Source organism: Podarcis muralis, chromosome 13, assembly GCF_964188315.1.
Source record: "Podarcis muralis chromosome 13, rPodMur119.hap1.1, whole genome shotgun sequence".
Lineage (NCBI taxonomy): Eukaryota > Metazoa > Chordata > Lepidosauria > Squamata > Lacertidae > Podarcis > Podarcis muralis.
Window position 1 is genome coordinate 34961267 of NC_135667.1, and position 25145 is coordinate 34986411.

The 25145-nt window shown below is 48.8% G+C and overlaps 1 protein-coding gene across 3 annotated transcripts in view; it reads right to left on the bottom strand.

The window, feature by feature from the left end:
* Positions 1–24474, bottom strand: part of FAM117A (family with sequence similarity 117 member A) — a 40464-nt gene extending 15990 nt beyond the window's left edge. Inside the window, exons 1-2 of one of the 3 annotated variants that reach the window (XM_028702624.2) lie at positions 24240–24474; positions 1634–1806 (exon numbers count right to left, since the gene is read on the bottom strand). In XM_028702624.2, coding sequence (XP_028558457.2) covers positions 1634–1806; positions 24240–24345 — 279 coding nt within the window. In that variant the 5' untranslated portion in view covers positions 24346–24474. Of the gene's footprint in view, positions 1–1633; positions 1807–18269; positions 18391–24239 lie in introns of those variants that run through there. The other 2 variants (XM_028702622.2, XM_028702623.2) reach the window with 2 other exon arrangements.
* Positions 24475–25145: the final 671 nt, after the last annotated feature.

Here is a 25145-nt window from a genome sequence, read left to right on the forward strand (position 1 = left end):
GGAATAGTCAGCTGTCCCATACGGGGATTAATTAGCACAAAGAGGTTAAGTTCAGCTACTGGGTTGAATGCCTGGGAAGGGCACATCTGTCTCTTGCTTGCTTCTCCAACCAAACAGTCCGGTAGCACCCTTTAAGGACTAACAGACATATTAAACGCTTTTGTGGAGTGTAGCAAGGATGGGGAACCTGCGGCACTCCAGATGCAGCTGGACTGCAACGCTCGTTGCCCGTCATCCAGCAACTGATGCCTCCTTAGCAACCGCCTCTCGCTTCCCATCAAGCACTGTCTGCTTGACAACCGTGTGGGCTGCAAGTAAGATGAAAGCAGAGGTTCTTCAGAGCACCTGGATCGCCACAGAAGCCGAATCCCGTGGTTGTGCAACACAACTGCAAAACAGCCCCTCCAGGATGGCCTGGGCAATATATCAATATATGGCCCAGGACCAGGATGAGGAGCAGACTGTGATGTCGAATTCACTCAGCGGTATATTGCTGGTGAACTTCCTCCAGCGAGCGCTACTAGCAGAGGGACTCGGTGGCGGTTTCACCAGTGATATATCATACTGGGCAGAGGGAGGGGAAAAATCTGCATTGGTGAGGCGCCGATACAGCTTGTTCCTCCCTCTGCATCTTTTAAGTGCACAGCTGAGGAGTGAGCTAACCTCAGCCAAGCAGTTAAAGGATCCGCCAGCCCAGTGCTGGCTCTCACACAAACGGGGAGAGCACTAGGGATGGCTTAGTTGCGGCTCGGGAGCCCTCCTGCGCCCCAGCTGAGCCATACAAACAAGCTGCCTTGACCCAGTCTGCTAGGCAAGGGGCGAAGCTGCCCCAGTTCCCACAGTGAGAGCTGCGGCAATTTCAACCGTGCCTCGCAAGCGGAGGCCAATGCAGCTTGTTTCTCAACATCGTGGTATATCGCTCGACCACGATGTTTGGCTGGTGATACACCGCGATGCTGAAAAACTGTTATCGCCCAGCCCTGCTCCAGGCATCTCTTGCCTGTAGCCAAGGGCCACTCCTGGGAGATGGAGGGGGAAAGTTCCCCCAACACTTTGCATGGTGTTTACTGGGGCTGGGCACCAAGATTGCCATACTGCAGACAGAACTGTACGGGACTTGGCAACAAATTGGAAGTTTGCAATAAGGCAGGAGACAGCGCTGGGGTGATTAGGACTGAGAGTTATCTGGTTTTCAATGTTGGTGATATACCAGCAGCTGAACACCATGATGTCCGACTCTGGAATGTATCTCAGCTGCTTCCTCCTTCCCACCTTAGGCTCCTTTTGCCTGCCTGCCTGTGCCTTTGCTGTCTGCAGGCCATTTGAACTAGCACGGTTTATCGATAGCTCAAATTGTCTGAAACCAGTATCATGATCTGAACGTTATAATCGTTTCAGACGATTTCGCAATGCATCACTACTCAGGACAAGGTGAACCTCTGGCCTGATCTGGCAAAGCTTTTCTTACAAAGCATTTAAGTTGAGAGCGCTCATGTAAACACATCACTGCTGATCCCAGCCTGACCTCTGGGAACACCAGCCCAACCAGGCAACATCTCCTGCCACCTTCAGGATCTGCCCCATCATCCCTCCATGATCTCCCACTGTCCGTGCAAAAAGGTAGCTCCAGTACCTGGGTGGATTTGTCACTCATATGCGCTACGGCAGCTCCTTCTGCATCCCGAGGCCACTGGCCCAAGAGGTACGATCCAAGGACGGTGTCTAGGGAGGAGGTGCGCCTCACCCGGGGGGGCCTGTTCCGGCAGGCCTTCTCAACTGGACCGGCCGCAGCACATGGGACACTGGCTGGAGAGGAAGGAAGAGAAACAAGTTAAGAATTCGAAGCATCACTCCTAAATCTCTTCTACCTGCAGCAGGAGCTTATCTGTAGTGTAGGGAAGTGTAGCTCAGTGAGGGGGCAAACTACAATTCCCAGGCAGCCAAATCCTTTAAATGTATGGTGCGTGGGCCGGCCATATTGAAGTGACAGGTCTGAAAAGGCTACAATATGATTTTCCTAACCTTTCTGATGTGTGTGTTTCTGAATAAGCAACAAGAACTAAATCAAAAACCCCCAAAGGGAAGGAACATTTATTAGCAGATTCCCTCCGCACCCTGCCGAATCTCCCAACAATTTTGCAAATGGACGGCGCTGCTGCGTCATGTTTTGGCATTTGCCGTTCATATAATTTCGATACTTTAACTATTCATTGCCAGAGCTGCCTTAGGTTCCCCATTTGGAGGGAACCCTGGACGTAAATTCCACAGAGAATATATTGTTTTGTTTGATCTCGCTTGTTTGATAAACTTAGAGGCTGTGAAAAGTAACGAGGATTAACATTGGAATGATTTATGGGAACTATCGTGGAAATTATGAAAGCAGTAGAGGTATGAGATGATCAGAGCCCCCCGACCTCAGAACATGGGAAGATACCTCCATTTTTTAAAATATAATTTGGCATAATACTTGGACTGTTTGATTATTGAATAATATGTATAATTTGGAATATTTAATATGGTTTGATTGGATTGTTAAAGTGGAAAATTTAATAAATAGTATTTTTTTAAAAAAAGATTCCCCATTTGGATACTCCAGCTTGTTCAAAATTCAGCACCTAGAGTAGTAGTTTAATTAATTATTAAATATTATTAGAATTTATATACGGCCCTATACCCGGGGGGTCTCAGGGCGGTTCACATAATAAAATCAAGATATAAAAACACAAAACACCTAATAAAAATAAAAACAACCACCCAATTACACACACACACCCCCCATTTTAAAAGGGCATAGGATGTAGTAAATCGGATCAACCAAGTGCCTGGTTAAAAAGGAACGTTTTTGCCTGGCACCAAAAGGTGTATAATGAAGGCTCCAGGCAAACTTCCCTGGGGAGAGCATTCCACAGACGGAGTATTTACCAAAGCTTGGATTTTGTTTTTTGGACTACGGAGCTCTGCGATGTTGTGCCGTCTCCGTTGGCTCCCGGTTCCCAAGCACAATCCAAAGTGCTAATTTTGACCTTTAAAGCCCACACTATCCTTAAGGTTGCCTCCTCCCACTTGGATGGCATTTGACGCCCTCCTCTGTGAACCCTTGCCATCCAAGATGTGGCGGGTGGGCACGCGGGATTAAGGCCTTCTCTGCAGGGGTCCCCAGGTTTGGGAACTCTTCCCCAAGGAAAGCTCATTTGGAAGATGGTCAATGCGCCCTACTTTTTATGGAGGGCAGGTTTACAGACTCAAAAGGCTATCTGGTCCAAGCCCAGTTTCAAGACCCCTAAGAAGGGAGAGCAGGAGGGGTCCTGATGTTGCCAAACAACCGTCAGCACCTTGACAGCAGACCGGATAGGCACCCTGGTCAGCTGGCCAAGCTTCCCCACTATAGTGAGTTGTATTAGAGTGAAATGTACTGTATTTCTATACACAGCGCGCGCACACCAGCATGCACAAATTTCATGCAAATCTGAGTCGCTCTTTTTACTCCTCTGATCCTCTCTTGATTTCCTTATAAGATGCTCAGTCAAAACTCTGCTTTTGCTCATCAGCCACTCAATTCTTTTTCCTTTTATTGCTACCGACCTCCTGTTACTTGTTGCGCCGCTTTATTGCTTTCATTGCTTATTTACTGTAACCAATTTAAAATTTGTTCGACTGTATTTCATTATTGCTGGCCTTGGGAATTCCAGGACGCAAAGGCTGCCACGCATGGTTAATGGTTTACTGTGAACGCAACTCTCCTTACCATGTACAGCAGCGACAAGCCGGGATATCTGGCTTTAGCTTTACGATGGACCATTTGTTTAGCTCAAACAAGCCATGAGAATAAACCTTGGCTCTGCGCTGTGGTTTGTTTGGAGCAAAACACCACGATCAGACATAAAGCTAAGCCTAGAAGTGCGGCTTGCAACTCCTGTGAGCATGTTAGGGGAGAAACAAAACAGGACCCCTCTCTGTGTTCACAGCATATTCCTAGCTACGGTTTACTGTGACAGGCGAACCGGGACAAAGTCAGGAAGAGCTCACTTTTCTACCTTGAAGCGCCAACGCAACAGGTCAGATTTCTAGACGCAGGAGCTAGCAACAAGTTTCCAAGCGTTTCTTTAAGTCCTGTACAAGTCAGTTGGAAAGTGTGCACCTGTAAACAAAGCACTACTACTGCCCTTCCCCTTTAAGACAGAGACAGGCAGCAACAACTGTTTCCGAGCACAATTCAAAGTGTTGGTGCTGACCTTTACAACCCTAAACGGCCTCCGTCCAGTATACCTGAAGGAGCGTCTCCACCCCCATCGTTCTGCCCGGACAGTGAGGTCCAGCGCCCAGGGCCTTCTGGTGGTTCCCTCACTGTGAGAAGCCAAGTTACAGGGAACCAGGCAGTGGGCCTTCTCGGTAGTGGCACCTGCCCTGTGAAATGCCCTCCCACCAGATGTCAAAGAGAACCACAACTACCAGACTTTTAGAAGACATCTGAAGGCAGCCCTGTTTAGGGAAGCTTTTAATGTTTAATAAACTATTGTATTTTAATATTCTGTTGGAAGCCGCCCAGAGTGGCTGGGGAAACCCAGCCAGATGGGCGGGGTATAAATTTTTTTTTTATTATTATTACTACATAGCTCAGTTGGTAGAACGTGAAACTCTTAGTCTCAGGGTTATGGGTTCGAATGTCACGTTGGGCAAAAAGATTCCTGTGCTGCAGGGGGTTGGACTAGATCAGTGTTTCCCAACCGGTGTTCCGTGGCACACTGGTGTGCCGTGAGACCTTGCCTGGTGTGCCGTGGGAGGGAGGCGGGAGAGGCGGGGCGGCGGCGGCATCTCCTGCTGGATGCAAATCCAAACATGGCGGGCGCCTCCCTCGCTCCTTTGTAGGCGGACCATCGAGAGAGAAAGAAAAGGAGGCGAAAGAGCGAGAGAAGGCGCCTGCGCGGAAAGAGGAGCGAGCAGTGCGCCTGCGCGCCGCGGCGCCCGAGATCGCTTCTCCCCACCGCCCCTTGCTTCAAAAGAGGTCCGGGGACAGCGGGAAGCGCTTCGCGCTGCCCCCGGACCTCTTTTGAAGCAAGGGTTTGCGGGGAGAAGCGATCTCCCCACAGCCCCTTGCTTCAAAAGAGGTCCGGGGGCAGCGGGAAGCTTTTGAAGCAAGGGGCTGCGGGGAGATCGCTTCTCCCGGTGCTCCGAAGCGGGGCGGTGGGGCGGGAACCTCGCACCCCGCCGCCGGGCATCGGAACGATGCCCCGATGCCGGGCGGTGGGGCGGGAACCTCTCCCCCCGCCGCCCGGCATCGGAACGATGCCCCGATGCCGGGCGGTGGGGCGGGAACCTCGCACCCCGCCGTCGGGCATCGGAACGAGGTCCTGGACCTCTTCTGAAGGCAGGCGGGGGCAAAAGTCTTTGCTCCCCCCGCCTGCCTTCCCGGGACAGCGGAGACTTCTCCGCTGCCCCGGGCGATCTTAAAATGCTGGCAGGCGGGAGCGAAGCGTTCACTGCCAACCCCCAGCATTTTAAAATCTCCTCGGGGCAGCGGAGACTTCGCTCCCGCCCGCCAGCATTTTAAAATCGCCCCGGGACAGCAGGGGCTTTTAAAATGCTGGCGGTCGGCAGCAAAGCCCTCCTGTCCCCGGAGCTTGTGGGGCGGGAGGTGGGAAGAAGGGATTTTCTTCCCACCGCCAGCCTTCAGAACAGCCTTCTGAAGGCTGGCAGTGGGAAGAAAAGCCCTTGTCCCCCCCCCCCCCCAGCCTTCAGAAGAGGTCGGGGGACAGACTGTCCCCGGACCTGGTCTGAAGACGGTTTCCCTAGGAATGCATTAATTGATTTTCAATGCATTCCTATGGGAAACCGTGCATCGCAAGACGAAAAACTCGCAAGACGAAGAGACTTGCGGAACGAATTAATTTCATCTTGCGAGGCACCACTGTACTTTTTATATAGTCAATATAGGCACAGAGTTAAATTTTTTAACATTTTCTAATGGTGGTGTGCCTCGAGATTTTTTTCATGAAACAAGTGTGCCTTTGCCCAAAAAAGGTTGGGAAACACTGGACTAGATGACCCTCATGGGTCCCTTCCAACTCTGAACCTATGCGTGAAAAGGACTGGCTGCACCTCCCCTGGGTTTTTCCAAAGGGAAAGGCGGACTCACACCTCCTTTGCAACAGAGGCAATCTAAGCACCTTCTGAACAAACTGCACCTGTATCCAATTTAGCGTGAGAAGCATGCCCCCCCCCCAATCCACTGGCTTGCTCAGTGGCCTTGGGCTATTCTCTCAGCTGAACCTTCCTCACAGGCTTAGAGATGAAATAGGAGATGAGATGGTGTAACGCCTAGCCCTTGGGACAGACATCTAATTGCATCTTAATACATTCGCTTCCCAATTGCTTCTGTACAGGAATGCACCCCCTCCTCTTATTTTTAGACTGTACGCATGTAGGCTGGGCCTGGTGTAGGCCTCCCCATCCCAGCCCCCCAAATTATTACAAGGACCTGCAACTATTTTCTTAGTAAAATGATGATTACTATTTCCTTGACTGTGCCGGGGCAAGTCTATTTTATGCACTTATTTCTGATGCCAACGGCTGCAGCCATATTTAGGAACAGCTGTGCGCTGTGAACATTCCTGCTTCCCAGCATGCCCAGTCCCTGGTCCCCAGCATTTCTGGAAGTTGATAGGCTAAGCCTCAGTTCGGGGACCCAAGATCTCAGCTTTGTCAAGCCATAGCTTGTTGGCAGGGGAGGAACGAGACCACAGCTCAGTTGTAAAAGCACACACTTTGAAGGCAAAAGGTCTTAATCCCTAGCATCTCCTGGTAGGAATAGGAGATACCCCCTCCTGGAAACTTAGACTGTCATCAGAAGCGGACACCCCTGAGCAATGATCCAACTTTATCTAAAGCCACTAGGTAGACTTAAGATCAGGCACCGTGGCCTGCCTAAGTGTTAATTATAGCAGGTTTTATTACTGAAACCTCAAGAGTCTCTGCTTTTTTTATTTCAGATGCACGGGGCCAGCTCATTGGCAAAGGAAGCACGCTGTACAGTGCTCACAAGTGCTATTAACCACATGGGTCCTGAGCGGCATATATGTGACATTCGCCATTGTCAATGCCTCCATCATCTACCTTGCAAAGCCACCTCAAGAACCTTGACGGATGGATATAAGGCAAGCTGTGCCCTGAACAGCGTTGCATGCAGTTTAATCGTAATGGGGACTCAAGACACGTAGGAAGCTTTGCCTTGTGCAGAGTCAGGCCCCTTAAAAATGTAAGAGACCTGCTGGATTAGGCCATAGGCCAATCTAGTCCAGCATCACAGGGGCCAAGTAGATGCCTATGGAAAACCTGCAAGGAGGACCCGAGTGCAACTGCGCTCTCTCCACCAGTGTTAGAAACTCAGATATATAAGCTAGGGGCCAAATGGCTCCTTAAACCAAGGTTGCAGTTGCCAAAATGGAACGTCTAGTTGCCATTTGGGGGCAAGATGGCTCTAAAGTCTTTATTTTTCAAATGACTGTGATTGATCCGCAGTTAAACATCTGGCTAGTTCAGATGACAACTTGAGCTAGATTACGATCTTTGAGAATTCAAAGAAGAAAAGTCACTTGATCCAGAAACAGTCCACATATATACAGTGGTACCTTGGGTTAAGAACTTAATTTGTTCCGGAGGTCCATTCTTAAGCTGAAACTGTTGTTAACCTGATGTACCACTTTAGCTAATGGGGCCTCCTGCTGCCGCCATGCAATTTCTGTTCTCATCCTGAAGCAAAGTTCTTAACCCGAGGTACTATTTCTGGGTTAGCAGAGTCTGTAACCTGAAGTGTCTGCAACCTGAGGTACCACTGTATTGGCCTATTCAGACCTCTTTTCGTTAATGGCGACTGCTCCTGCTCAGGCTGCACAGAAAAAGCATTTTGGTTGCAGACGTTCATTGGTTCGTTGGTTGCAGATAAATGTAACTGATAGAATCCTACAGGCTGGGGTATTAGTGAGTCACAACAGTCCAGGCAGAAGACAGATTATTTCCACACACCGAGGCCTACCTCTGCACCCTATTCCTAGGCAAGCAAGGTTCATGGTCACAGTTCAAGGACACATTCCAGCCATGCAAAACAAACACTTAAGAAAAATGTGGCCTGTGGGAGCCGTGTGTGGCCTGGGGAAGAGCCCTGGGGGCCACACAGAGGCACGGAGGGCCACATTTAGACCCCAGAAGTTGCCCATCATCCAGGCAGGGTTAGAAACTGAGATATGAAAGCTAAGAGCTAAATGGCACCTTAAACCTAAGTTATGGGCGCAGCAATGGAATGTCTAGGCACACTTTTTTTGAAACAAGAATACAAAGCTGAAAATGAATGAACTGCAGCTGAAATATTATGCTCATTTTTCACATGGCCTAGTGCTTCCCCTGCACACACCCCTAATATTCTTAGGAGGGTCTCTTCTCCAGTCTTCAGAGTAGCTGGAAGAGGGGAGGCAGAAAAGGGCCCTCCTTTCCTTCCATACTCTGCAGTTTTAATCTGAATTCGTAGGCACAGTACTGCGCTCAGAGCTCAGAAACCAAATTCACTGTCGCAAAATGCGCCTAAACCAGGCATAGGCAAACTCTGGCCCTCCAGATGTTTGGAACTAAAATTCCCATCATCCCTTACCACTGGTCCTGCTAGCTAGGGATGATGGGAATTGTAGTCCCAAACATCTGGAGGGCCAGAGTTTGCCTATGCCTGGCCTGAACCATGGGTAGGCAAACTAAGGACCGGGGGCTGAATCCGGCTCAATTGCCTACTAAATCCAGTCCGCGGATGGTCCGGGAATCAGCGTGTTTTTACATGAGGAGAATGTATTCTTTTATTTAAAATGCATCTCTGGGTTATTTGTGGGGCATAGGAATTCATTTTTTTTAAAAAAAATATAGTCCTGCCCCCCACAAGGTCTGAGGGACAGTGGACCGGCCCCCTGCTGAAAAAGTTTGCTGACCCCTGGCCTAGAACAATGGGAGTTTTGAACACTGCATCCAGCGTATGTTATTGCCCTGCTCTGTCCAGCTTCCCCATTTCTTGCGGGTTGCTTTTACATATTTAGCTTTTCGAAGGCTAGATACCCCCTGCTTGCCGGCACAGAGTGCATGCTTCCTTCTCTCACCTAACCAGTTTCTTTCGTAAAGCAAAAAAGGGGGCAGCAGCCACCCCCTTGCATCAAAGTTTTCACCCTCCCCACTTTAGTAGCAGTAGTAGTTGTAGTAGTAGTAGTAGTAGTAGTGGTAGTAGTGGTAGTAGCAGCAGCAGCAGCAGCAGAATACTGGGCTATCGGCAAGTAACTGGTACTAGTCTGATTAGGGAGAAGAAATGAAAAGGCTGTTATCATGAGCTGCAAAGGCCCCAAGAACCGCATTGTAATACTTCAGATTTATGGTATATCTAACCACTACACAACACGTTCTCGTAGCAAACTCTACAGCCCCTCCCACAGCACACGCCTGCGTTATCGATGTACTTTGGGGGTGGGGGGTGTGTGTGGAAGTGCCGAGACAAACCAAGTGGCACAGAGCCACCCGCAAATTTGTGGTTTGAGCCGGAGAGCTCTGAAGTGACGATTTCCTGGCTCCCAGCTCACTTTCAGCCATCACGCTCCCAGCTACTGCGTTTAAAGCAAAAGAGAAATGCCAACCCAAGCCCCAAGGCTGGAGATTGTTTGCTTTTTCATTTACACGTAAATTAATATGCACTCGTAATAACCAAAGCCGGGACCTCCTGGTACGCTGCCAAGGAGAGATCTCTGGCAGCTCAGATTCAGAGCTCCTGACTCACAGCAGTTTAGCAGCTATTTAAGGCGCCCCCCTCCACCGGTTGTTGACTGAGCATCAGGCAGGCTCTATTTGAGGCGCATGCAATGCGCGCTCTGTTTCAGAGCAGTCGCAAGCCAGCTCGGAAGGCTGGTTCAGCAGCCTGAAAGCTCTGCCCTTTAACCCTAGAGGTGTGGCCGCTCAGTGGTGAAAATGCAGTCTGCACAACCTCACGATCCCAGGGTTGGGGTGGTCAGCTGGTAAACGCCCCCCCCCCCTCCGGCCCATATAACTTGCACCTGATAGGCCCTGCCACGCTGAAGGCACCTGTGAAATCAGTGGCTGCACAGACAGACAGAGCAGAGCCAAGAAAGATTGCAGTCCCAACAGCTGGCCTGGGAGCACTTCTCAGCTCCCGTCAAAGCAGCACGGCCTAAAAATACACCAGAGGCAGCAAAACAATGCTCGCTGCAAGACAAAGATGGCATGCGAGAGAAGCAGAGGCAGGGTGGGGTGTCCTGTTTACAGCACAGCTCTATTATCAGCCTAGTCCATTAGGCCGGGTTCAGCCCAGCCACACCTGGCTGCATATTCTAGACTCCCATCGCTAGCTGAGCATCTCCTATCTGGGGAGTGGGGGGGGGGGCGTCCAGAACAGAACAGCTCGGAGATAAATGGAACCGGCACTATCTCGGACCACCAGTCTGGCAGCTGCCTCACATCTTCGGCTCCTCCGTCTGGGACAGCTCCTTTTTAATTCCCTAGTCTTGCTTTACACACTGAACGAAGGTGGAGGCAGGGAATCAGCATTTTGGAGAGAAGGCAAAAAGGGGGGTTCTGCTCCTTCCTCGTGCCCCCCTCCCCAATACTCAGCTGCATTGGCTCTCAGGAAGGCATGCAACAGTCCCTTCCTAGTTCATACGACTGCAACACGCAGAGGGCCAGAAATAAAACATCTGGGTAGAATTCAGTGGGCTGAATACATACGATCAATGCACACAATGGAATATAATACAGTTGCGTACAATACAACCAGAGCCGCAGGAGCTAATGGGAGTCCCACATTCCCCTCTCCGCTCGACTTCTGCACTGTTTTCCCCTAGCGGTACAGCAGGTATCTGAACTGCTGCTGCTACTCATCTCAGCTTGACCCCAGTGCTGGGAAGAACTCCCCATTTTTCCTGGAAGGGCGAGGTAGAAATTTAATAATAAAACTGTGTTTCTCAAACTTGGGTCTCCAGCTGCTGTTGGACTACAACTCCAATCACCCCTGACCGCTGGGGTCCTGCTAGCTAGGGATGATGGGAGTTGTAGTCCAACCAACAACGCTGCAATAAAATATTCTTTGAATTAATGCATGGGCAGCCGAGTTCTCTATTTGAGTGTGGGTGTGCATGTACCACTCTCCTCCAGACATTGGTCTGAGTGCTGGAAGTGTTTCATGCTGCTGCAAAAACCAAATGTCTCATGTGCGGCCTGGTTCCATAAGTTTACCATGTGCTCAGGCATTCTTACATCATACTTATACGTGCAGCTAAGCATACACCGGTATGAATGCACGCTGCATATGAAAAGAAACCTTAAACAGAAGCAACATTTTTGTAGCCTGGAAGACTTTTCTCCTTGCAAGACCCATCAGCCTCAAGCAGCTGGAATGGCTGAGAAATTGCTCAACGCTTCTGCCTAGGCAGGCCTTACAACCTTCGGATGATCTGACAAGCGCTGCCACTTTGGTTTCCATTTACTGCAATACGCAACTGTGGGTTGCCCTTTTCTTACAGCGCGATTGTTTAAACCAAAACCATGATCGCAAAATAAAAGCTGCAAATTACTAAAACAACCATAAGTCATAAAATAGGTTGTAAACACTAGCTACACTAAAATAGGAGTACAGCTACAAGGTACAACCACAATTATTAGTAGCCTTAGGGGAGCTGCCAAGTATAGCACAAGTTGCCAAGTATGACCACGTCATCTTTCTACAGTAGTTCGAAAGCACTGCATGTTTTAACTGTTAGCCACTTTTGAGTTTCTTCTGGCCGAGAGTTATTAGGATAAAAACAACAGAAGAATTATGCAGCTTTTGTTGATAGCACCCAAGAACTTTGGCTGCTGCAATGAATGTTAGAAGGATGCTGGAATGAAGTTATATGGTTTTAGCAGAAATGTTATAAAGAATTAAGTAAAAATAGATTGTTAATGGGCTAAAGTGTAAAATTTAAGGTCAGATTGTGTTAAGATAAATTATAGAACAAAAATTGAGAAAGATGGAAAGGATTTGCTGAAATAAATAATTGAACTAGAATACAAAAAAGGGAGGTGTGAGGAGGTCGATGAAACAAGTAAATGAAAGATAAAGATACGGAAATATTGGATGTGTTTTTAAATGTTTTTGTTTATTTTTATTTTTTTGTAGTTTTGTTGTATTGTTTTTTCTTTTTCTTTTATGATGTATTGTAAGGTATTGTTTTGTTTAACTTTTTATTGTTTCTGTTTTCTTCTGAGAAGCAAAACCTTCTGAGAAGCAAAACCTTTTGACAAGAGTAGCACAAGGAAAAACAGCAACCGAGCAATGACCCAAAGTATTAAGATTCCACGGAAACTTCCCATGTAGAGAAGTTCTTTCAGAACCACCACAAAACGAGCACCACAAATCTTCAACACCCGCAGCAAAGGAAACATTTAGATCCCCATCTGCACTACACATTTATATAAGCAGCACCACACCCCTTTAAAAGACATGGACTCCCCCAAAGAATCATGGGAGCTGTAGCCTTCTAAGGATGTTGTTGGGAGTTGTTAGGCGACCCCCGTTCCCCTTTGAAGAACCATAATTCCCAGAGTTCCCTAAGAAGAGGGACTGATTGTTAACTAACACTCTTGAGAACTGTAGCTCAGAGAGGAAAGGGACGGGGGGAATCCTAACCACCATCAGCAGCCTTAACAAACTACCATTCCCAGGATTCTTTGGGGCAAACCATGGCCGTTTAAAGCGGCGTGCAACTGCTTTCAATGTATATAGCACAGATGGAGCCTATTATTATTGTGAGCAGCCTGGCTGCAACAAGGAAGCCAGACCCAGACTCTGGACACTGTTGAAACCCAGGAAAATTGACAGAGTGGTACCTCGGGTTAAGAACTTAATTTGTTCTGGAGGTCCGTTCTTAACCTGAAACTGTCCTTAACTTGAAGCACCACTTTAGATAATGGGGCCTCCTGCTGCTGCCGCCGCGTGATTTCTGTTCTCATCCTGAAGCAAAGTTCTTAACCCGAGGTAATATTTCTGGGTTAGCGGAGTCCGTAACCTGAAGCGTATGTAACCTGAAGTGCATGTAACCCAAGGTACCACTGTACTGCCAATTCTATGCCAGCCTTTGTGCCCTCCAGGCATTTTGGGCTCCCAACAGTGTGGGCAATAGTCAAGGCTAATAGGAGAACACCAGTTTTTTGGGTGGGGTGGGGGTAGGAAGATACTCTAGATCAGTGTTTCCCCAACTTGTCTCTCCAGCTGTTTTTGGACTACAAGTCCCCTACCTGGCAAGACCAGTGGGTCAGGGATGATTGTAGTTGGAAAACAGCTGGAGACCCAAGTCTGGGTAAGCCTGCTCTGGATTCTCCCCTCCACCCAGACACGTATCCTACTGCTTACAGTTCCACTAGGCCCAGTAGCTAAAACATCCAGCTCATAGTAGAGACACTCTTATTTTCCATTCTTTGCTAGGCAGGAGAAGAGCCAGCAGTTGTTCGCAATATAAAAGCTCTCTTCCATCAGCTCCATCCACCCACACCGACGACGCAAAGTGGAATTTTTGTCCTTCGGCATCCAAACATTTCCACCCGGCCAAGAATACGCCCAGTTTGCTCCATTTGGCAAGCAGCATCCCGACTGACTGACCAACCAACTAACCAGCAACCCCCAGCCCTACACAACCACACACACACACACACACACACACACACACACACACACACAAACTAGCCAACATGCCTGGTGCTTCCAAAAAAAAAAAAAAAAAAGGGAAAAAAAGGCAAAAGTTTCACAGTGGTTTCCCTCTCTGCTCTTGGACTGGTGCACAGCACCTAGGCTGCAAGGAAACTATTTGGCGGAGAGGTTCCAATGAAAACCCCCAGCGTCAGATGGATGAGTCACCTCGGTTTTTTGTAACAGCAAGTTCCTGAAAAGTGAAATATCACCACAATGTGCTGCAAGCCAGAGAGAAATGCTCCCTTTGCCCTGGTTGAGAAGGGGATGACTGCCAACTACCGCTCATGTCTGTTCCGAAGCCTCTGCTTTGCTAGTTTCCATAACCTACTTTCTTATCAGCCGATTAGCAAGCAGGGACCAGTAGATTCTGCTGCTCCGTTTTAACTGCCTAGACAATCTCTGGTGCAGAAGCCTCGAGTCTTCTGGCCCAAACTACTCCCACTGGTTCCATTTTGCTCCCAGAAATCCAGAGTTCCGGCACTGGGTGGGTGGGGAGGAGGCAGAAGCAGCCTTCTCTCTTCCAGACAGCAGCACTGAGTGGCCCAAACTGCGGCAAGCAAGAATGATCACTGGGCACACAGGGGGAAACCCTAGGTGACCACACCATCCCCAGCTGTTCTCCTGGAGCCAAAAGCAGCATGGAGAAAACAGTGGTGCTTCTTCCACCACCCTCCATTGGTTGCCTGGGTCCAACAGTCCTTTGGATTCTCCCCCTCTTAGAACTGGCTCCATCAAACTGCAATTGCACCCGGCTAAATCAGCAAAAGGGATGAGATAGCCAGGACCCACGATGTCAGATCAATGCGGGGACCAGCTGCCATTCACTCTGGGCTGTTAAGAACACAGGAAGAGCCTGCTGCATCTGGTGAATGAGTCATTTAGTCTGGCGTCCCGTTCTCATAGTGGCCAACCAGCAAGCAGGATTCTAGCAAAAGAGCACTCTCCCTTCCTGAGGTTTCCAGCAACAGGTATTCAGAAGCACAGCTGCCTCCAACTGAAGGCACAGGGGGGAAATAACCCATACCCACCACGGCTAACAGGCATGAGTTTGGAAGCCAGCCTCCAGCAAGAAACATGGGTAATGTTATGGAAAAGCTGGTGCCTGGATTTCCTTATGCCCCTCTTGTGGCATGCCTCTGAGCTTGCAGTCCATTATTTCAAAGCCTTGAGTGCTTCAGCAGAGAAAGAGAGAGAGTGAACAGCACAATAAAGGAAGCAATTGGTAAAATTCACCAGCCAGGGCTTACACTTAAGAGTGGAGGTCAAGAGGACCAAGGTTGGCAATGCACTTTGGAATGCCTACTTTCTGAACATGTGCAGAGGTCTTCTTGAGGAAGACCCCATATATCCAGGCAGGGGGAAGTTACTATTGGACAGAGAAGCTCGGGACTTAAGCACCTTTAAGAAAAGAGGGGGAGAATAAACTATGCCAACAGCATCCCCCTTGGGTAAGGTTCTTGGGGGGGGGGCAGAGAAGGATAACTCTCAAGCACACTACCTGCAGGGTGAATCCTCCCCTCTACCAAGACCAGCAAGATCCTGTCTGCTCAGAAGCACAACCTATGTTAGCAGTTTGTATGTCAGCTTCCACAGAACTGTTTCCATTAAGCGGTGACTAATCTCTACTGTTCCGGCACAAATGCCCCATCAGGATCTCAGCTCTGCATTTAAAGGCTGTCAGAATGCCAGATTTAAGCCATCTGTGCAGCGATGATGCCAGGCAAGACTGCTTGGCTCCCCCCACCCCACCACGGTACACGAGAGGGTACTAAAGGCATAGAAACGAGCAACTTGGACCTAAAACGCAGGAAAAGTTGACAGATTTTTTTTCCAGTTTACAGAGCTGAGAGGAATTAGCTGGTGGCTCACAAGGCAGTTTTACTCAACTTAGACCGAAGCAAGCCTCACATTTTCCAGCTTGGTAAGAGAATGAGACCAGGATGGAAATCATGGCCTTCGTTAGCATCCACTCCACAATTAAGTGCTTTCTCGGAATCAAATGCACCAGCAACAGGCAGCTGTCACTGCCACACCCTGCCCGTCTGTTTCATGTTTAGATATCTAATAGGTAAAGAGAGAGAGTAACTTTGCTCTTGAACAAGAGACCAGGAGCAGAACAACATGCTAGACCAGGAGTGGGGAGTCCTTGGTCCTCCAGATGCTGCTCCAACTCCCATCAGCCCCCACCAGCAAGGCCTGGGGTGCTGAGATGCAGTTCAGCAACATCTGGATTCCTCCACTGATGCTACACACATGTGCATCTTATGAGAGCATGCCAGTGGAGATCCCCAGGGGGAAATAACCACCCACTACTTCTCCACTTTAAATTACCCTGCCCTGAAACATAGTTTTCCTTCCATAGTATTAAAAACTCAGATACAATATAAAAGCTAGGGGCCAAATCGCTCCTTAAACAGAGCTTGCAGTTGCCAAAACAGAATGTCTAGTTGCCATTTTTGGGGCACGACAACTCAAGTCTTATTTTTCAAATGACGGACTGGCTGTGATTGATTCTCAGTTAAACATCTCGCTAGTTCAGATGACAATCTTGAGCTAGATTAAGAACCTTGAGAACTTTATCAGGGGACAATTCAGATATATATCAGCCTATTCCTTCTGGGGTTTTTTCCCCTTAATGGTGACACAGACCATTCATAATGTAAGAATATTCTTCACAACTGAGCAGGGCAGTAGGGTGAAGTGAAGACAAGCTGCAACAATGAACTGTAAGGTTATGCACTGCTCCTGCTCAGGCTGCACAGAAAAAGCATTTTGGTTCCTGAAATTCATTCCGATTGTGCAAATAAAATGTAACAAAGAATTCTACAGGATGGGGTATTAGTGTGTGAAAACAGTCCAGATCCAGTTATCTCCAGACCTGCACCTCCAGGTGGTAGAGATGTCAGGCGTCATTCTGGTGCCCAGGGATCTTCACAAGTGGCTGATAGTCAGGTGCAAAATGCCCCTGGCCCCTGGCTAATTTCAAACACAGGCGTCCAAAGGAAGCGAGGGGGACTTAGCAGTAAAGTGGTGTATGCACAGAAAGGTTAAAGGCATCTGTCCTCCAATACTTCATTCCAACTCTTCCTGCTCCTTACGCTTCTGTGAGATGGAGGGAGAACCTCCGCCTGCCTTTTGTTGTGTTTGCAAGAAACATGCAGTTGGGCCCCCCAATCCCAGTATCACAGTGTGCTAAGCCTGCTTATGGAGACAATGAAACTTCTGCACCCGGGAGTGCAGACACACTGCATGCAGGGCAGGGTGGCGCTCTGTTGCATGAGTGCTAGCATTCTCGGCCTGCTCACCTACAGCACTTTGTACCACTGCTGCCTACTTTGCACCCAAGGAGGCCCTAGGCAAGCAGCAATAGGGGATTCTTCTGCCCCCACCCCAGCCCCAAATGCATTTTATAATCAGCCAAAGGAGGCCACGCCCTACGACTGGCCCCTATCCTGCAGCCGCGATGCCAGACGCACGGTGGAGGTGCCAGTGGGTCACACTCTGGACCTATGCTTCTTCTCTTGAAGGGACAAGTCCCAGCAACTGTATGGATTGAGAGACTGCAATGGCAGCCACCAGACCTCATATATAACCATCCAAAACTTGTTGCCTGGCCCTCAGCCACCGACTGAGCTTGCTGCAATGCTAAAAAACCGTTCATAAACATCCTAATTGTGGAGTAAGAGAAAGAGACCACCATGCAATGCTGAAATCAACACTCCTGCTGAAAGTGAATTGGAAGATCGACTGAAGGGGTTGGGGGGGGGGGGAGAAAGTGTCTCAGCATATTAGGGGAGATGGGCATATTAACTGTTTGATGCTGCAGCCAGGCCATAATTGTGCCAAACCCTGGAGTTGCTCCTCTATAATCTGTCCCTAATGTAGCACTCCACTGATTTTATTATGGTTCAGGGCTTTTGGCAGCTGAAGAGATGCGTTTGTCATCTGGCGATGGGCATCTGGTAACTGCAGAGCATTCTGCTCTCAAGTTCTCTGCAGCAACCTCCCTCAAAGCACAGGGACAGGGGAACCGCCTGGCCCAGAGCGGCTGAAGAGAAGGTACCAAGGAGGGAATCTTTCACATAGGAATCAGGCACCATTTTTATCCTTGGTATTTGCAAGCAGCCTTTTGTACTATTTATAGCAGAAAGTGGTGCATATGTCTTAAATAAAACGAGGTGGCATGAGCCGTTGGTGGAAAGAGGCGCGAACAGCTGAATTTCCTAGGTGGTAAAACACACACACACAAAATATGAAAACTTTGGCTGAAAGCCTTTTTTTTTTTTTTATCGAGAGAATAACTTGCCTCCTTCTACTTTTGCTCCAATATATTCCAGTCAGTGTCTTGATGGGTTAGCAGATGGTAACTACCCTCTGTTGCAGTTGTGTTTGCAGGATATGAAGATGGGGTGATCGTTTTAAGAATAGAAAACAAAATGAAAAGGTGACTCAACAGGGCTTACATAATGTTGAGTTGTTTGCCCAGCAATAATAGGACATAACTGACAATGCTTACCTATTGTGTATGGATTTGATTGCCAGATACAGTACAAATGTACATTTGTAATTTCCTTACTTCGCTCTTGCCTCCATGACAAACCTTTTAGCGCCTGTTGAAACATGTGATATGAAAAAAACTCGAGCCGGGTGATGCAGTTCTGTGGCAAGAACTGTTATCAAACCATAGTGGATCTTGTCTTCCTTGGGGGGCAACTTGTTATTCTACGGTTTATTTACGTGCTGCTTTTTTGGTTCAAGGGTTCAACCTATGAATACAGGTTAATTGCAACAATATTAAACAACAAAACCACAAAGCACCTACCAGCCACACAGATAGAGGTACAGAGCATTCCACCTCTCACTTAGAAGCCAAGTTAACTCATATCCCCATCCCAGCTGGTCCAATGTCTCAGTAAGTCCATCTACAACAAATCACACCACGAAGGAGTGACCCAAAGGGACAGTCTCTTACCCTTTGGGGTTGCCCCACTGACAGCAGCCTGCTGTGCTTCCAAATGAGTAGGCTCAAGCTATGGGAGTGGCCGGGTTCTTGCTCTTGATGGGCAGGGCTGGTGGTGTCGTTTCCCAGGTGCAGCAGAGCAAGGCTGGGGAATCTAAGGTTGCTATCCATCTCCAGCCACCAACAGTCCTCCCACTGCTACCTGCCTTCTCTTGGTAGCCGCTTTTCTGTTCATGTGCATCCAGCGTTCAAAATTTACCAGGTGCATTTTGCACCTGCCGAACAGCCACTTGAGGCCAAGTGAAGATGCCCGGGTGCCAGGATGGTGACCGACGTCTCCACCATCTGGAGGCACATGCCAAGGGATTCTTGGATCGTGACCGTTTTCACACTCTAGCAGCACATCCTGTAGAAGAATTCTGCTATATTTTGTCTGCACAATCAGAATTAATTCCAGGAGCCAAAGAGCCATATTGAAAAATATGACTTTCGAGCCGCCTGACCCCAAAAATTGCAACTTCCATTCTGGCGACTGTAACCCTGGTTTAAGGAGCCATTTGGCACCTTAAGCAAACACTGGTTGCAACACTGGTAATAATCCTCCCACGATTCCACTGCCAACCGTCTCCAAATGAAAACAGGACTGAGGTTTCCTCTTCCTCCTTTCCATTCTTGTGCCCCTCAACAACTTTAGGATTGCTAACCACCTAACCGGGGGAATAACCACTACCACCACAACCTTACAAGATTTTAGTGCTTCTGGGCCCGTTGCCAGGGTTGTGCGAGCACCAGGATTGGGGGCTAGCTGCCAGAGTTTGAACAGAAGCCGGAAGCATCGTTTTCACATAGTGTGCAAGGCTGAACTGTGTCACCCAACACGTGTGTAACCAAGGAGGCAGAATGCTGAGCTCAGAGCTAGCGCATCATTTCCGCAGGAGCTGTGGCACGAGGGGCTGCAGGGTGAATGTGCTTTCTCTGTAACCACCCACCGCAGGCTCCCTAAAGCTGAGGAAGGCAGGGTGGCGGCAGAGCAGCTTGGTGGTGGATGTCAAAGAGATTTTTCTCACGCCCACATCCCTTCGCCCCACAGAAAGAAAAAGCACAGGCTGTGCCCACTGTATTCACCACCACAGGGAAGATTTTTTATATTATTAATTCTGCTCTATCCACCACCTCTGCCCAGGTGCCATGAGCACACACATCCTATGCAAAGCAGGCTAAGAGCTCCTTTTTTGGGGGGGGGGGGGGACCCAACCACCTCGTCATGCGAGCCTATTACCTGCCTTGCCATCTCATATTCCTTTCATTCTACCCACTCAGCCTGAAATATAAATTCGCATGCCTCTAAGGCACTGCGTGTACTTTCCCTGGCACGGCAATAACTACTTTCTGCAAAGGGGAGTCATTTGTCAAGGCCCTCTGGTAACAGAGGTAGTATTTTTTAAAAAAAAAGAACACAAAAAACACACCTCGGTCCTAACTAGTACCAGAGTCGGAACTGGATAATGAAAGAGAAAATGGGATCTAAGGGATCAGGTCTCACTGAAAACAGATGGCATTTCCCAGCCTCCTAATTTTGATAAGCAGCCTTGAGGGGATCTAAATCTTACAACGTTGCTAATGCCTTGTGGGATCTGTGTGTGGATCTCTGGAGCAATTCTCCGTTTTCCATTTGTTGCGCTGGTAATAGAAAACAGAAGCAGGCGTGTGTTTAAACTTGGATCTGCCACGATCTTGCAGAAATGTGCATGTGCGTGGGAGGGGGGCAATTTAAAGAGCAAAGCAGGAATGCAATATCTCCACTGCATATCCTTTTCGCTTCTCAAGTAGTAACCTTCCCCCCTGCCCCCCCTCACTTTTGTGGGTTTCTGCAAATCTGGGTGCAAACACTCAAATCTCCTGGCATCAAGCATCATCTGACCCTGAGCTCTCGGTTCCTTATTTAAACACACTCAGCTTGTACTATGTACACAAAACACAAGTGAAATCTACACTTCTGTATTCCCCTTTGAGCTGACACATGCCCTGAACTCCAGCCATTTTGCTGATAGGAATGTTGTTACATGAGGGTCCCCAGGATGCCTTTGTCCACCAGAGGGGGAAATACTTTCTCTCTAGGAGGAGTTTCTCTATGTAATGCAGGGTCTGAAAGGACTTACTAGCAAACAGAGGGTGTTTTTACAGAACACCCCCTTGCTAGGACAGAGAGATCATGGCTGTGATGTGTGTCAGCTGCTCAAAATAAGGCACTAAGGAGTTATTCAGTCTTGTCCCACAGCACACACTGGAATTCAATTCCTTCAGTTCAGATCTCACCATTAGCTCCTTTAGGTGATTCACGAAGTAAGATACGCTCATTTCAAAAGGGGAAATGGAAGAATGCAATCCTTTTTTTTTTTTACTAATCAAACATCTTATTAGGATGGGTTTCAATATTTTCAAAGGAAAACATTGGCATCAATACACTAATAAAATAGATATAAAGGTACACCTATTATGAATTTAATGGAGAGCAGCTAGGCCAGAAACTGGGGCAATTTCTTATGGAGTCTCGCTGTAACATTGCACTCTACTGATTTCACTGTGGTCCTGTCTTTGGCAACTGAAAATAATGCATTTGTCAACTAATGATAGGACAGCTGCCGACCTCAGAGCATCCTGACTTCCTATGTGCTGCCTGGGGGAGTTTAGTAAGTTGTCATAAGCTGCACATGGAGCAAAAACAGACAGGCTTCTATAAGCTAGCAGCCCAGTGTTATTAATTCCCCCCAACATCATAAAAAAAAACCACCAATTAAGTGATAAAGAGTTTAGCAGTTTCTCCAATAAGATGCACACCCACCAAACTGGTCAAAAGGCAGCAACTCTGTTGTGATCAGATCCACCTTCACTGACATTTCCTACTGCTAGAGATAACTGCAAAGTTAAAAAAAAAAAAGCATCCAAAAGCTGGATCAATGGTTTGATGTGACAGCTAATACAGCCTTGCAGAGCCTCAGCTACTAGATCAAACCAGAGCTCCCTGAAAGAACTTCACTCCTTTGCCAGCAAGCTGAGCAAGAGATTCTAAGAGTAAAATGTGCAGAGGTGAAAAGACTTCATTCAAAATGCACTGTTTCCTCAACTTATAAAAAACAACAGCACTATGAAGTGTTCTGGCGTACTCTTTGGGATAGGTCTGGAAAAACACATATATTCCTACAAGAATACAATCTGAACGAACAACTGTTAATGCTTTATTTTCACAGTTCAGTCTCCCTCCTTATGGGAGCTTGCATAAGGTGTTAGGTATATATGAACTACAACAGGTACGTATGATCTGGCACTAGGTACTCACCCTAAGATTAAACAGGCATGGCTTTCTATTCTGTAAAACAGTAAGTCAAGCAAACCACAAGAGCAGTAAAGGAAGATCAGTAAGCCAAGCCAAGCTCCCCACAGAATAAGAGAAGCCCAGCTTCTCAAAGCACAAACACAGAGCGTCTATACGCCCTAGAGAAGAATTTAGAGGAGGGGAACAGCAAGAGACTGAGGCTGCCACAGGCACAGGCACATCCTTATCTCTGTTTCCAACTTCTGATCGATCCATCATGCAAATGCGCCGCCAGCTTTAGCTCCTGCTTTTTGCTGTTATGTACAGGATCACCTGAATAGGCTAACCATTTTTTCTGCAAAGGAAAATTGGCCACGAACTGCCTGGTGCTAAATCAAGATGACCCAGATACAGTTGCCTCCCCACCCCCCAAAAAAGAAAACCCTGCAGAGAAAGGAGGTGGTAGGATATCATAGCAATGAAATCAAAGTGAAGCAGAGAGGGGAAAGAGTGTTATAATGGGGCACCACTACTCCCCATCTCTGTCAATATTCTGTCCTGCCCCCCCCCATTCCCCCAGAATAAGTCCTTCTCCTGTCCTACCTACTTTAAGCTCCCACCATGTTCCTTAGCCAATTATCATAGCCAAGTACACCGAATACATAGCAGAACACCATGCTACTGCTGCCCCCATTACTTCCACATCCCTCCCCAGGTGCTTGCCGCTCCCATTTCACAACACAGAAGCCCTCAGCTGCCACTGCTCTTCACAGATCTCGGCCTAACTTTTCCACACCCACTGTTTGACCTGCCCTATAGCTTCCTCTGTTCCAAGACCATTTGCAAATGTTTTTACAAATCCCCACCTGTTCAAGCAGCCTCCATTTTCACAGCCCAGGAAAGCCACTAAATATTCCCTCCGAGACCTGAACCTGCTTGGTTCCACCTGCAGCACCTCCACCAATTATTAGTCCTTTAAAAAAAATAATGCTACAACTCTTGTTTTTGTTGCAACAGGCTACTATGGCTCCCCCTCTGGAAGCTGACCCTTTTTCTTCTTCTACGCTCCCATCCAACATTTGGCCCATCCCGTTTCTTCACCGTATATACGTATTTTCATACCTTCTCCCACAGAGGCATCCTAACTTGGGCCACAAGCAGAGCTCCAGCCTGCAGTGCAAGCAGCTCCAGGGAACCCCCCCCCCAAAAAAAACAGCACCGCCCATCCTCTTCCTCCACACCCACTTCGTTTTAAACTGCTCTTTTCTGAGCCTTCTTTCAGCTGTGCAACGTTCCCTTTCCCCCCTTCAAAATAATACAACTCTGGCTGCATTCCAAAGCGTGGCCACATCATATGGCAACAATGATACTTGCAGCCTATTAATCTCCAACGTTGTGTTGTTTTAGCCTTCTCCAACACTCGAAGCGTAGGCCTTTTTCAGGGGACCTTTCCACCAGGCTCCCAAAGATCCCTTTCTGGTGTGGACACAGCCAACCCACGCACCAGCAGTACAATATGTAGGCAGGATTTTATGAGGGGTGTATGTGTTGGTTCATCCCAATGTGCATTACTTTACAGTTTCTTGATGGGAGAATCTCTCCTGGAGTTTTTGCTGCCTGTTCCACCCAGCAACTTGGGTCCCTGCAGATTGCCTGAACTCAATCATGCTTAATAATCTTATTGTCAGCTGTAAACTGGGGGGAGGGGGTCCCCTCATTGTTCACACCCTGCCCCCCTTGGACCTAACCTTCGCCCCTTCAACTCCACAGACCAATGGCCCCCCCAGATGAAGGGCAGCATACAAATTTAATAATTGCCCGACTACCTCAGAAACTACCTCAACCCCCCTCGCCTTCTTTGCACCTTATTATTTTAATAGCAACTTGCACCCATTGCTTTCTCAGCCCCCCCATCCCCGAACCCATCACTTGCCCTCATGCACCCTTCTCCAACACGGTTCCCCCACCTTACTTCCCCCTCTCTACAGCACCCCACCCAGCTGCTCAGCCCCCAAACAGCCCTCAGAAACACTTTCTACCCCCCCACCTCGAACTTACCGGTTTTATTCCCCTTCCTCACTGTTTGCTTGCTTGCTTGCCCACCTACGGCCCCTAACCTGCTGCCCCCTGAAGCGGCTACCTACCCTGCCCCCCCCCCACGTAGTTAGGCCTAGCCAGGTCTCGTTTAACGGACGTCCCCGCCCCCCAGTTACCTGCCCGGCCCCCATCTCCGCCTCGACGGTGCTGCAGCTGGAAGGGGACGGTGGCCCTGAGCGGCTGCAGCCCGCCCCGGCAACACGAGGAGGTGCCTGCCGCCATGGACCAACCCCGCCACCTTCCAAGCTCCGCTGGCGAGGTGGCCGCGGCAGCAGCTTCCCGAGCGCCCGGCTGCAGCCCCTCTCTCGCCGCCTCCGCCGCCGCGACTGAGCCGCCCGCGGGACGCCCCTGGCACGGGGTCCCCTTTTCAACGCGCTAGGGGCGGGACCCCGCACGGCGGATGCCGGTCATTGGCCAGGGGAGTTGGGTTGGGCGGGGTCCCCGGTAAAAGACCACGCCCACGGGACCGCCCCCTCTGCCCGCTTGCCGTGCACAGAACGGAGGGCCAATGGGGAGGCTTCGGGCATCTAGCACGCAGCGCGCGACCTCTTCCTCCTCTTCCTGCAGGTTTGCTTAAGACGGTCCCCATAGACTTGTGCTGGTAAGGCTCCTATGCAAGGCTGCTCGGCTTGGGGGTTTCTCGGCTTGGGGGTTTCTCGAGTTGTAGAAAGACGTTGACAGATTTTTCAGTGCACAAGGGGTCAAAGATAGACATTTAAAACAACCGTTGTTGAGACATTTCATTCCGGATCTGCACAGAGCCAGGCAGAGGATGGTGACTGGTGGGCGTCCTGCCCCCCCCCCCCAAAATGCATAAATCCTAGCGACAACCGTGGTTTGGCAACACGGTGGTTATTAGCAGAGGGGGCATGTCTTAATCAGCAGAAATGTTCCGTGCTCAGAGTGCCGCACCCCTTCCATAAAACTTGCTCCGATCTCTTAAGGAATAAAACTCCATTCAGTAGCCATGGCACCCAAGCAACAGTTGGAATCCAGCTGAATTTGGGAGTAGTAAAGTTATC